Source organism: Alexandromys fortis, unplaced genomic scaffold, assembly GCF_014885135.2.
Source record: "Alexandromys fortis isolate MF-2015 unplaced genomic scaffold, M_Fortis_MF-2015_v1.1 scaffold_313, whole genome shotgun sequence".
In the NCBI taxonomy this organism is placed as follows: Eukaryota; Metazoa; Chordata; class Mammalia; order Rodentia; family Cricetidae; genus Alexandromys; species Alexandromys fortis.
Window position 1 is genome coordinate 692,359 of NW_026068197.1, and position 13,463 is coordinate 705,821.

A 13,463-nucleotide genomic window follows, 5' to 3' on the forward strand; every position below is an offset into this window, starting at 1 on the left:
TTAAATATCACCTTTCTTGATGCACTGTACTTTTAAAGCACCTTCTTTACAGGGAACATTTTAGTAGTGAAACAAATAGGATAAGTTACATTTTCAGTAACTTAAAGATTCACTCTACAAACCTGCCAGCAAACCTTTCATCAATAACCACTTCCCACCTTCCTACAATCTCCCTAAGTCTTTTATTTTTTTAAAAAAACAAATGCAAAGTAAAAGTGAGCTCAGAAAAGTATACTTAAAAAAAAAAAACAGATGAAAGAACCACAAAACTAATGGGAGGAATTTTGGTATATTTACATCTTTAGTGACAATTACCAGACTGCCCTATAAAATGTTGCAATCACAACTAAAGTATTTATTGGGAAGGGCCTACTAGTGTGGCACTAATTCCATCATTGACCAAAGTAAAAAAGGGGGTGGAGGCAAATTAGCTTGGAACAAATCACTTCAAGCCCACACCCAATTCTCTTTGGGTTCACTGAGGTGTGTTTATTTTAATAGCTGATCTGAAAGCATGTGAAATGCCATGCCACAGCTGACCAGAGTCTAAACAGAAAAGCTCAGAACTTAAAACTAAGCATGCATGCAGCATAGAATAATAATCACTTTAGGCTCCTTTAATTGCTAACAACCAGAAAGCTTTTAATCTTAGATGGGAGTCTACACAACAGAATGGTCTTGCATCCCATATCTAAGAGTGGCTCTTAGAAGCCTAGTGTTCAAAGTATAAAACAAACACCTAAAACATTTTAAAAATAGGCCTTATTTGACAAATTGTGTTCTCATTTCCTGAGGCATTTGAAAGGATTTTAACAATGTAATTATTCAGAGCACGGTGAGACAGCCAGGACCACAAAGCAAGACTTTGTCTCAAATACATACACATACATACATACATACATACATACATACATACATACATAATATTAAAGATAATGCAGATTGTTGGCCTCAAGAAGTAACTCAAGTTTGTTGGTTCAGAAGTAGCTCAAGTTTTTGACCCCAGGGAAAGGGCAATACCCTGAACTGTCACAATATCCAAAGTCTGGTTGGCTAGTCACTAGTTCCGGACACGTCTTCTTAGGAGGCATGCAGATGAGAAATTTGCATTCCACTCTCTTGAAGAGGGCCGAGGAAAATGTGGAATGAGAATTAACAAAGGAAAAGAAGTAATAGCGTGGTGAGATTGACAATGCGGTTTGAGAAAGAGACCCGCTGCTCTGACAACTGTTTGGTCCTGCTCCAAGCAATGTTTGCTCGCGGGTAGATACAGGAACACACGGAGGGGCCAATGGCAGTTTTCCTGTGCTGGTTATGGGCACCTAGAGTGAATGGCTCCAGCTCAAAGGCCTACAGCGCAGCGTTGTAAGAAGCTACCCAGGCACCACTCTTCCCTTTCCCGCCGTGCCTGGCCCCGCCCCTTGCTTCCCACCCCTCGTGGCCCCTCCTCTCCTCCCTTTCCCCGGTTGGAGCCCTCCCCACCGCTGCCACCGGACGGCGGTTAGCAGCTGCTGCTGGCTCCTTTCTCCGGTCCTGGCCCTGCGACCGACGGAGCAGCGGCTTGCGGGCTCTCCTAGCACTTAGGAGCGGAGCGGGACTCTTGGTGAGTGCGGCTGCAGTGCGGAACTCTTCCAAGAGAACGTGGCTGCAGCCCGAGAGGGGCCGGGGTGTGGATGGAAGACTTTGACCCGGTTGAGGGAAACTCGTGCAGCTGTGTCGGTAGCGGCGCTGCCCGAGGTTTCTTGGCTCTGGCCACATGGGCAGAGGAGTGAACTGTGGCGGGACGCGCGTGGCAAGGTGTGTAGGGAGCGGCTGAATTAGAAGAAGGAAGAAGGGAGTGGACAAGCTGGAAGTCCACACTTGGGCTTGGCCAGGCCCGGAGGGGGAGGTTTGCTTGAGGGCCCTGGAGGGTGGCCCAGCTTCAAGTTCAGTCGCCCCAGCTTGGTGATCCTGAGCGATGTTCCAACTTACTCTCTACCCTTGCTCTGTTTTCTCGGGGTACAGAGTTGCCAGGAATGTTTCCTATCGCTGGGGAGAGGGTTTGGGAGAGGTGGGCTATCCGGCCTAGGCTGTTGCAATAGAGGGTGTGGCGTTCCTCTGACTTTCCTTTGCTCGGGAATGTGACCCTTTTCTGATGCATTGTGCCTGGACATTTTTAACAAAGGCTATAACTATTTTGTTGGCAGTGGCGGGTGACAGAGGGTCGCGCGCGCGCGGGCACACACACACACACACACACACACACACGTGTGTGTGTGTGTGTGTGTGTGTGTGTGTTTGCGCGTCCGTGCTTGAGAAGTCAGTCACGTTGCCGCCCTAGGGGGTGGGGAATCTTGAGGGCTTGGAGTTGGAGGAAAGGAGAGACTTTGGAACTTTCCTGCTGAGGCTCTTTTTTTTTTTTTTTTCTTTTTCATGGTCTGTTGATTTTGAGTAAGAATATCCCCCATTGGAATGTGACTGGATATTGGTGTGTGTTCGTGCTCTGACTGCAGCCATTTTGTGTGTGTGTGTCATATACATTTTTAAGAGTTCCATCGGGAGGAAAACAACTAGTGGAATTTGAGAAGAAATAAGTGAATGTGACTGAAGAGGTGGAGTGGCACAGTTTTAAGCTAGACGAATCCCTTTCAATAGTTACAGTATAAGGCCAGACTTTGAAAAACTTGAAGTTGTACAAATCAGTAACTGAAATTTTTTAGCTAAACTAGTGCTCATTATTTCAAGGAAGAGTGTATTTTCAGAGTATGGTGCGGCCAGATACATGGCAGTCTGACTTTAGAAACTTTAACAATGATGCTAAGAATATAAAACATTAGGAAAAGTGTTCTGACATTCGATAAAGGCCTGTATGCTTTCGTTGTAATTTTTATGAACTTTTATAAAAGACGGAATATGTGGTCCCAAGCGCAGATGTTTATATTTTAACTCATTCGTTTTAACTTAATACAACATAATAAACCCCCTACTCCACCCCCTTTTCTTGATTGTGAATTCTGTTTTATAAACATTTACTCCCAGATCTGAAATATGTTTAAATAGAATTTCCTCATGTTTTCTTATTATTTTATTTATTCACTTCTTTACTCCACTTATCAAAGGGCTTTGGTGATAGTATTATCAAACTAGTAAGGGGGTTGCTAGGGATGCCTTTCGCCTTTTCCAAGAGCCCAGTGAACTATTCACGCTTCCAGACTCATTCTTATTAACTTACTGCAAAAATTAGAATGTAATCATGCTTTATCTGTTTGATAGCTCTACCCTTATTTTTCTCTCTTGCTACCCAAATAACAACCTTGCACGTGGGGAGTACCCAATAAACTTATTAGTTGCAAGCTACTAAATGTTACTAGAAAGATAAGTGATCCTGAATGGAGTTCATGGAGTAAGAGAAGAAATTTTGAACTTTTATTTGATGTTTAAGCAACTTTTTTTGAGTGAGAACAAAGATACACTCTCATGTGTTAGTGACAGTTTATCCTCATAAAAGAAGCGTAAAAAAATCTGTAGATAAAAGGATAATGAGTATAAAAATGCACTCTTTAAAAGAGTGAATAGTCAGTGTGTATACTGGAATGTGTAATTTGTCATTTGCAGAAAGACATGAATAAGGTGCTGTTTGAATTTAGGAAATACTAAAATTTAACAGAGCTCACTAGTTATTATTTATAAAGGATAACACATTAATAAAGAAAGCTGCAACCTACATTATATTGTACTCCCGAGTCTTAAGGTGGTTTGAGCCTTTAGCTAGTGAAACTTTTGTGAACTATATTCTTAATCAGCTTGGTCTGACTATGCTATCTTGTCTCTGACAGCTCTCTTAACTACAAGAGTATTACTGACCTTCCAGTTACCTCTGCTCAGTCTCATCAGTCCTGTCCCCAACTTTCATCTCCTGAATGGATTTACCATTGCTAAGAGGATCCTTAGCAAATATTGACTTTACTAAAGAATGAATTTATTCTATTGTTTAAAAATGACTCAAGATTTGGCAACTTGATTGATCCAGAGTCTATGCCTGAAAAGCAGAGAACCTGTTTTAGTCATTAGTAACCCCTGTTTTTCTTCCCTTACTTAACTTCTCCTCTGTCCACTTAAATGTAAAGTTTTTTTTCAATGTAACTTTAAAAATGATCACCCTGCCAAAACCAATGCTTCAAGAGTTTGGTACTTATGAATAAAGTTTGAGATGCAGAAAGGCTGAGTACTCCATGAAAAAAAAAATATATATCTATTTCTATGTATTTTCTGATTCGTGCACACATTTATTGAAGAAAGTGATACCAAGCCATTTTGATTATTTTACACCTTTCTCCTTTGAATTTTTCTCATTCAGATTTCCTCCTTGTGTTTCTAGTGTTTCCCTGTCTTTAGATAAACAACAGAGTGTGCTTAAAGCTAGGGTTGTCATATCACATGAGGGTGGAAAGGACACAAGCAAGGGAAGATACTTGTATTTAATAACCAAAGAAACTTTCCTTTTTTAGTTGGGGATGGTTATGTCAGGTGCAGAGGATTGACTTAATTATATTCTTCAGTTGGTGGAATATTATCATTCTTAGGATTAGAACGACATTGCAGGTATTTGGAATAAAGTTTTTTTTTAATTTGGCTTATGCATTGGACTCTGCCTTTAGGAAGCACTTTCACCTAACATGCTTATATTAATTCCTTTCCTTCTTATAAACCCATCAAATTAGAAATTGAGGGTGTAGAGGGGCTGGAGAGATGGCTCAGAGGATAAAAGCAGTGGCTGCTCTTCCAGAGGTCCTGAGTTCAATTCCCAGCAACCACATGGTGGCTCACAACCATTTATAGTGTCCTCTTTCGATGAGCAGTCACTCTTTCGATGAGCAGTCATACATGCAGGTAGAAAACTGTATACATAGTAAATACAATCTTTAAAAAAAGAATTTGGGATGTAGAAACAAAAACAAAACAAAACAAAAAAATCACCCTGTCACCCTGGGAATTTTTTGAGGTCCACTGTTTATGAAGTACTTTGAGTGGTAGAAGTAAGTATGTAGAGACAGTGAAAATAAACTTCTTCGTGTGTGTGTGTGTGTGTGTGTGTGTGTGTGTGTGTGTGTAAATTGTTGGCAAAAGAAGTTGAGACAAAAATTACAGCTTGAAGATTTTTAAAGGTTCAGTACAATGGGAACACCAAAGAGAGTTGAAAAGCCTGTTAGAGCACAGGTGTGGCTGAAGGTGTAATGCTTGAAGATATTAATGGAGCAGGGAACAGAAGACAGTGGGGTTAGGGACAGAGAGAAATGAATTAAAATGTAAGTCTAAAGGCAGAAAGGGTGAAGCTGATGGTATTCTCTTTGCATGTTTTATTAAGTGATGAATACTATTTCTCAGTGACTCTATTTAAGATTCTTATTTAGTATCCAGCTAGAATTTGTAGGTATATCTTAGTAGAAAACTCAAGGAATAAGTCACATCATTGTAAGTGTAGAGGTTATTAATTTTTTAATCAAGAAGTACTATTTTTAGAGAAGTTTTATGTTAACAGGGAAATTAGTAGGAAATAGAGTTCTCATATGCCTTCTGTGTTTCCTGCACCATAGGATAAACTGTACCATAGTGGTACCATTGTTTCAACTGATAAACTTGATACTGACACATCATTATCACCTAAGATGTATTGATTACGTAGACCTTTCTCTTTGGGTTAAACATTCTATAGGTTTGGACAAAAGTGTAATGATTGCATTCCCGTTTGTCATATCACACAGATAGTTTGACTGACCTACAAATCTTCTTTGCTTCATCTGTGTAGCAGGCTTTCTTGGACTGCCAGCCCCCAAATCATGACACAGATACTTAGTACTAATTATGAATGCTTGGCCTTAGCTTAGGCTTGTTTCTAGCTAGCTTTTTTTTTCCTTTAACTTAGATTAACCCATTTCTATTAATCTATGTGCTTTCCCGAGTGTCATTTACCTCATCTACATACTTTCCATCTTGCTTTCCTGATTTCTCCATGTCTAGCTAGCCCTTTAGCTTTTTTTTTTTGTTTGTTTGTTTTGTTTTGTTTTTCGTGACAGGGTATCTCTGTAGCTTTGGAGCCGATTCTGGAACTAGGTTTTTTTTATTTTTTTTTGTAAAGAAAAGCAATTTTATTAAGAAGAAAAATAACAAAAGGAAACCGGGACCAGAGTGCAGGGTTAGTCCATCCGGGCCTTCAGTGTCCTGGTGCTGATCTTGTCCTTTTCAATGATGTGGACAATGACGCCCATGCCTAAGACAGCATCCCGGTCCACAGCATCCAGCATGGCTTGGGAAATGGTCTCAAACAGGTGTTCTGGATCCATGTTGGGCTCCCAGAGAGACTTGCACATCCCATACATTTGTTTGGAGCAGGTACCACTAACCACAAAGTCGTCAGTTACCATGGGGCAGCCAATGAGGTCTAGAGAGCAAATGAAGGGCTTAAAGGTCTTCGGGTCCAACCCGGCAATGACAGGCTCTGTGTAGTAGGGACCAAACCGTTTCTCATACAAGAGGTTGGCCACCATGCTCATGAGGGTGTAGGGCTTGATCTGCCGACCTTCCTTCAGCTCATACAGGTTCAGCCGGAACTTGAGGCGCTGGGCAACTGTCTGGAATTCGGTGGCCAGCCCGGACAAGCCTATGTACAGCCTGTCATCCATGGGAAAGATCTTCTGGAAGTCTGTTGTCAACATCTGGGCCTGGATCCTGAAACGCCTGTCCGCGGCGATGACCACACAGTTCTTTCCCTTCATGGCCATGACGGCCCATCCCTTGTAGGACATAATAGACATGATTGTGCTTTAGTAAGACTCCGATCGCCACTGTGATTCCTGTAACTGGAACTAGCTTTTGTAGACCAGGTTGGCCTCGAACTCACAGAGATCCGCCTGCCTCTGCCTCCTGAATACTGGGATTAAAGGTGTGTTCCACTACCTCCCACCCCTTTAGCCATTTTTAAATCAAGTACTTCTATATTTGGCCTGATAATCTTTTATCTAATAATTTGTAAGTATATTTTCTTTTTATTTTTCCTGACAGTGTCTTTTGTAGAGCATAAGGTTTATGTTTTAATGAAGCCCAGTTTACTAATTGTTCCTTTTATAGATCATCATCATACCTGAAGTCATCTAGGTTACCTTTTGCTATCTTCTAGGAGTTTTAACGTTTTATATTTTACACATAACACGGTGGCCCATTTTAAGTTGGCAATGCATTTAAAACTTAATTGCTCTGTGTGTGAAGTCTGCATATAGCCTTTTTTGGCTATTCCTCAAGTTGACCCCAGGGCTTCATGTATGTTAGGCAAACACTCTTAAGAACTGAACTACATATATCAACTCTATATTTATTTTATTTGAGACAGGATCTCATTGTAAAAACCTGAGTGTCCTGGAACATTTTTGCAGACTAAGCTGGCCTCAAACTCACAGAGATCTGCCTGCCTCTGCCTCCTGATTGCTGAAACTTAAGAGGTCTAACCACATGCATATCCTGGATTTCTATATTCATTTTTGTTTTTGCATGCTGATATTCATTTCTGTCAGCATTAAATGAAAGACTTATGTTTTCTTTTGTCCTTTTTCAAAGACAAGTTAGCTGCATTAATATGTATCCCTTTATGGGAACTTAATCTATTACATTGACTAATCTATTATTTTGCAAATATCACATTGTTTTTTTATTACTTTAGTCTTATAGTAAGTCTTTGTGAGGGTTAATTTTATTTTACTGAAATTTCATACAATATATTCTGGTCATGGTTTCCCTTTCCCCATCTCCTTCCATTTGATGATATTTAGAATCACCATGTAAACAATCTCTGGGCCCGTGTGTGACGTATTGCCCTGATTAAGTTAACTGACATAGGAACAATCAACATAAATGTGGGTCATACCATTTCATGGGCTGTGGTCCCTGACTGAATAAATAAAAAGAAAGTGAGCTGAGCACAGGCATTCATCACTGTCTTTTCTTTCTGTTGTGGACACAATTTGAACAGCTGTTTCCCGCTGTTGGCCATTGTTCCTTCCTGCCATGCTGAATAATATCCCCTGGAATTGTAATAAAAAATAAATTCTTCCTTAAGTTGCTCTTGTCAGGTATTTTGTCACAGCAATGAGACAAGTAATTAATACAGTCTTGAAATTGATAGTAATGTTCCACTGCCTTTATTCTTTTCTAGTATTGAATTGGCTATTCCATAACTTTTGCCTTCAATATAAATTTCAGAACCAATTTTTATAGGCATAAAATAAGTTTAACGTTTCTTTGGGGAAAGGGGATACCTTGAAACTATTGGGTCTCTGTATCCTTAATTCCAGAAGTACTTTAATTCTGTTGGTCCTTTTATTTATTTCATCAGGGTTTTCAGAATAGACATCTTATATAAATGTTATTAGATTGTTAACTAATTAATATCAAAGGTAAGCCAAGATAAATTGTGATGAGTTTTAAGTTTCAATTTGTGATTGTTCATTGCTGATAATATAGAAAGAACATTGAATTTTGTTTCTTAACTTTATATCATGAAATCTAGCTGTACTAATTCTAGGAACTGTTTTGTCAATTCTTTGATATTTTCTACTGTGACACTCATGTTATATGCAAACAAAAGTAGTTTTGGTTCTTGGTTCTAACAGTATTTAACAGTTATTTCCTTTCCTTCAGTAATTCTACTTGGTAGAATTTCCAGTATGATGTAAAAAGGAGTGGTAAAAGGAGACATATTTGCCTTGTTTCTGAATTAGAGGGAGGGCTTCCTGTTTCAAACCATTAAATATGATGTTATTAGTAATTTTTAAGGAACAGATTGTTTTTGTGAAATTAAGGAATTCCCCTTCTGTGCTGATTAATCTTGACTTTTAACTTGATTGGATTGAAAGATGTCCAGAAGATAAAACACATTTCTGGGTGTGACCTTGGGGAATTTTCAGAGAGAAGTAATTGAGGAAATTAAAACTCACCTCAAATATGAGGAACACCAGCATAAACAAGACTCAGCTGGAATAAATTAAAAGGAGAGAGCTGTTAGAACAAGCACATATTCTCTGTTTACTGGCTCATATGCATTGAAGAGCTTTCTTCTACTATGCCTTCCTGCCATGATATTTCACCTCATTACAGATCCAGAAATATGAACATAGCCAATTCCCAACTAAAATTTCTGAAAATGTGAGCTTTGACTTTATTCCTTCAGGTATTTGTCACAGTGGTGGAAAAGAAAACATCTAGTACAAAAACTAAGTGCCAGAGAGGTGAAATTGTTGCTGTGATGGCTGCCATGACTGTTGTTAAGATGGTTTTAGAACATGTGTGTCGTAAAAATTTGGGGAGAAATAGAAATGAGGGTTAAGAAAAGCCCCAGAATTTTATAACCAGAGCCAAATGGGTGATTTGGCTAGAACCTTAGCTCAGAATACTCACAGAGATGTGGACAGGAAAAACAAATGGAAATGAGGATTCCATTGGTAATTGGACTAGAGATTATTCATGTTTCATATATGTCAAATATTTTTTCTACATTTTGCGCCTGCCTTAAGACTTCATGAGAGGTTAAATTTGAAAGTGATAGACTAATTAGGCTGGTAGAAGGTATTTCTACACAGTGAATGAAGCCCATATTCATTCTGCAGTGTGGGCTTTCCTTGCTGCTTTTAGAGAGATTTATGTTGAGAACTGAAAACAATAAGTTAAGAAAAAAAATAATTGAAAACTTGAAGTTTTCGCAAAAGTTACAGCATGTAGCTTTCATAAAACTGGAGCCAAGAGCTGTTAAAGAGACTATGCTTAATAAAAACAAGTCAACTGGGGGTCAGAGAGATGGCTCAGTGCTAATTATTCTGAACTCACATATCCAGCTCTAAAAAAGAAGAAATAAGGGGATTGCTTAGGATTCCACTCTTCAACAGGAAAACAGCCTCAGTTCAAGAAGAGACCCCTGCCTTAAAAGAAAATTGTAGAGAGTTATAGAGGAGAACACCAGTCAGTCACCTTCTGACTGCCACACATACAAGGACAATCAAACATGCAAACACATATGCAGACACAGACAGACTCCCCTAATACATAAACAAACAAACAATTCTAAAAACAAGCCAACTGCTTGGAACAAGACAATAGGAAACATGTTTTAAGTGTGTCTCAGGCACTTCCCTCCTCACTTATCATAGGGTCAAGGATATAAAGAGCGAACAGATTTTAAAGACTTTACTTTAAGAAGAGGCCACTGGTTACTTTTCTTATTTGAGGCTGCAGAGATGGATTAGCAGTTAAGAGCACTTACTGCTCTTGAAAACAACCTGAGTTCAGTTCATTAAATAGAGGACATGGTGTTGAGAATATCAGATATATAGTCACAGTTTGAAAAAACAAATGAAATTTGTTTTCTCTATTCCTTTAAGTTGTTGTGATATTTGTTTTCATTTTTAAATTTTTCCTTATTTTCCCCCAGCATAATATTCCTATTGATTATTTGAGGATTTCATACAATACACAACATCACACTGGCTCCCTATTCCTTCCAGGTTCACACTCTCATCTCTGTGCCCTACTTCCAAAAGCAAAAAATACACAAAGTCCAATTTGTGTTGTCCATATATTCATTGGAACATGCTCAATCAACCAGTAGTTAGCCCCAATTTATCAATTAAAGATAATTGAGTCCTTCCCTACCCCCTCCCCGCAAACCATCAACTGTGGTAAACCATACAGCTTCTTTATTTATTATATAATTTTTAACTGATTCTTTGGGAATTTCATATCAGGCATCCCAGTCTCACCCATCTCCCAGTTCTTCTGTATCCACCCTTCTCCCTTGCAGCATCCTCCACCCCCAGAAAAACATAAAAAGAAATAATAAAAATAAAAATAGGAATATTAATTAAAAGACAAAAACAAATAATAAAAAAACACACTTGCTATTCTATTTTCCCCACTTCTCTGTCACCTCTTCATTCGTCTTAGTGATGTTGGGAGCTGTGGTGTATTGTGCAGCATACTCTTTTGACCAAACAGCTTTACTTACAAATTATGTAGTATGTTGTTGATCAGGTTCAAGGCCTCTGGCCTCTGCTACACCATCAATGCTGGCCCCTCACCGAAATTCTTCTGGGATATCTTGCTGACAATCCACCATATTGATTTCCAAAGTGGCTGTACATGTTTGCCCTCCCACTAGCATGGAAGAGTTTTCCCTTGTCCCACATTCTCTGCAGCATAAGTTGTCATCAGTGGTTTTGATCTTAGCCATTTTGACAGGTGGAAGGTGGAATCTCAGAGTCATTTTGATTTGCATTTCCCAGATGGTTAAGGATGATGTATATTTTTTTAAGTGTTTCTCAGCCATTTGAGGTTCTTCTTTTGAGAGTTTTCCGGTTAGGTCTGTACCCCATTTTTAAATTGGATTAGTTGATATTGTGATGTCTAGTTTCTTGGGTTCTTTATATATTCTTGTAATCAGCCCTCTGTCAGATGTGGGGTTGATGAAGATCTTTTCCCATTCTGTAGTCTGTGTTTTGTCCTAGTGACAATGCCCTTTGTCTTACAGAAGCTTCTCAGTTTCAGGATGTCCCATTTATTAATTGTCGATCTCAGTGTCTGTGCTACTGGTGTTATATACAGGAAGTAGTTTCCTATGCCAATCCATTCAAGACTACTTCCCAATTTCTATTTATTTATTTATTTATTTATTTATTTATTTATTTATTAAGATTTCTGTCTCTTCCCCGCCACCGCCTCCCATTTCCCTCCCCCAATCAAGTCCCCCTCCCTCGTCTCTTCTATCAGGTTCAGTCTAACTGGATTTACATTGAGGTCTTCCATCCACTTGTACTTGAATTTTGTGCAGGGTGATAGATATGGATCGATTTCTGTTCTTCTACATGTTGACATCAGTTATGGTAACACCATTTGTTGAAGATTCTTTCTTTTCTCCATTGTATAGTTTTTGGCTTTTTGTCAAAGCTCTAATGTCCATAGGTGTGCGCATTTCTGTCTGGTCTTAGGTTTGATTCCATTGAACAATGCATCTATTTTTATGCCAATACCTAATGCTGTTTTAATTACTGTCATTCTGTAATAGAGCTTGATATCAGGCATGGTGATACCTCTGGCAGTTCTTTTATTGTACAGGATTGTGTAAGCTATCCTGGGTTTTTTGCTTTTCCAGATGAAGTTGAGTATTTTTCTTTCAAGATCTGCAACGATTTGTATTGTAATTTTGATGGGTATTGCATGAAATCTGTAGATTGATTTTGGTAAGATGGGTTATTTACTATGTTACTCCTACTGATCCATGAGCATAGATCTTTCAATCTTCTGATATCTTTTCCTATATTTTTCTTCAAATACTTGAAGTTCTTGTCATACAGGTCACTTGCTTGATTAGAGATACACCAAAATATCTTATATTGTTGTAGCTATTATCAAGGGTGTTACTTCCCTGATTTCTTTTCTGCACATTTCTCAATCGCCTATGAGAGGCCTACTGGTTTTTGAAAATTAATCTTGTATCCAGCCATTTCACTAAAGGTGCTTTTCAGCTGTAGGAGTTCCCTGGTATAATTTTTGGGGTCGCTTTTCTATATTAACATGTCATCTGTTAGTTTGGATCAGGGTTAGTCTATCTTGCTGGGTTTCTCAAAGAACCAACTTTGTTTCATTGATTCTTTGCATTGTTTTGTTTGTTTCTATTTTATTGATTTCAGTACTCCGTTTGATTATTTCCTGTCTTCTATTGCACTTGAGTGTATTTTCTTCTTTTTGTTCTAGAGCTTTCAGGTGTGATGTTAAGTCACTAGTGTGAAATTTCTCCAACTTTTTTATGTAGGCATTTAGTGCTTTCATTGTGTCCTATTAGTTTGGGTATGATGCATGGTCATTTTCATTGAAATCTAGGAAATTTTCATTGAAGTCTCTATGCTTTTATTTTTCTTTCTTAAATTTATTATGATTCATTTAACTTTATGTGCATTGGTGTGAAGTTGTCAGAGGACCTGGAACAGGAGTTACAAACAGTTGTGAGCTGCCATGTGGGTGCTGGGAATTGAACCTGGGTCCTCTGGAAGAGCAGTCAGTGCTCTTAACTGGTGAGCCATCTCTCCAGCCCTTTATTTCTTTCTTGACCTAGTGGAAATTCAGTTGCGACTTGTTCAGTTTCCATGAGTTTGTGGGCTTTCTGTGGTTTGTGTTGTTGTTGAACTCCAACTTTAATCTATGATGATCTCATAAGATACAGGCTGTTATTTCAATTTTTTTTGTATCTCTTAATATTTGCTTTGTGATCAAGTTTGTGTTCCATGAGATGCTGAGAAGAAGGTATATTATTTGCTGTTTGGATGAAACATTCTGTACATATCTATTTGGTCCATTTGAGTCATAACATCTGTTAGTTCCATGCGTCTCTGTAGGTTCTGTCTGGGCAACCCGATCATTGGTAAGAGTGTGATGTTCAAGTCCTCCACTAT

The 13,463-nt window shown here is 38.7% G+C and overlaps 2 protein-coding genes across 2 annotated transcripts in view; one reads left to right on the forward strand and one right to left on the reverse strand.

Moving 5' to 3' along the window:
- The first annotated feature begins 1,443 nt into the window (after positions 1-1,443).
- The window catches only part of Prrg1 (proline rich and Gla domain 1), a 104,180-nt gene continuing 92,160 nt past the window's right edge, over positions 1,444-13,463 (forward strand). The window contains exon 1 of the mRNA XM_050129776.1: positions 1,444-1,603. The gene's annotated coding sequence lies outside the window, so the exon portion shown is untranslated. The remainder of the gene's footprint in view (positions 1,604-13,463) is intronic.
- On the reverse strand, positions 6,159-7,556 carry LOC126493030 (proteasome subunit beta type-3-like). Its single transcript, XM_050129778.1, has one exon. The coding sequence runs from the start codon at positions 6,789-6,791 to the stop codon at positions 6,174-6,176; it is 618 nt and encodes a 205-aa protein (XP_049985735.1). The 5' UTR covers positions 6,792-7,556; the 3' UTR covers positions 6,159-6,173.

Coding starts and splice junctions, on each gene's coding strand:
- LOC126493030 (XM_050129778.1), bottom strand. CDS start 6,791: ATGTCTATTATGTCCTACAAGGGATGGGCCGTCATGGCCATGAAGGGA.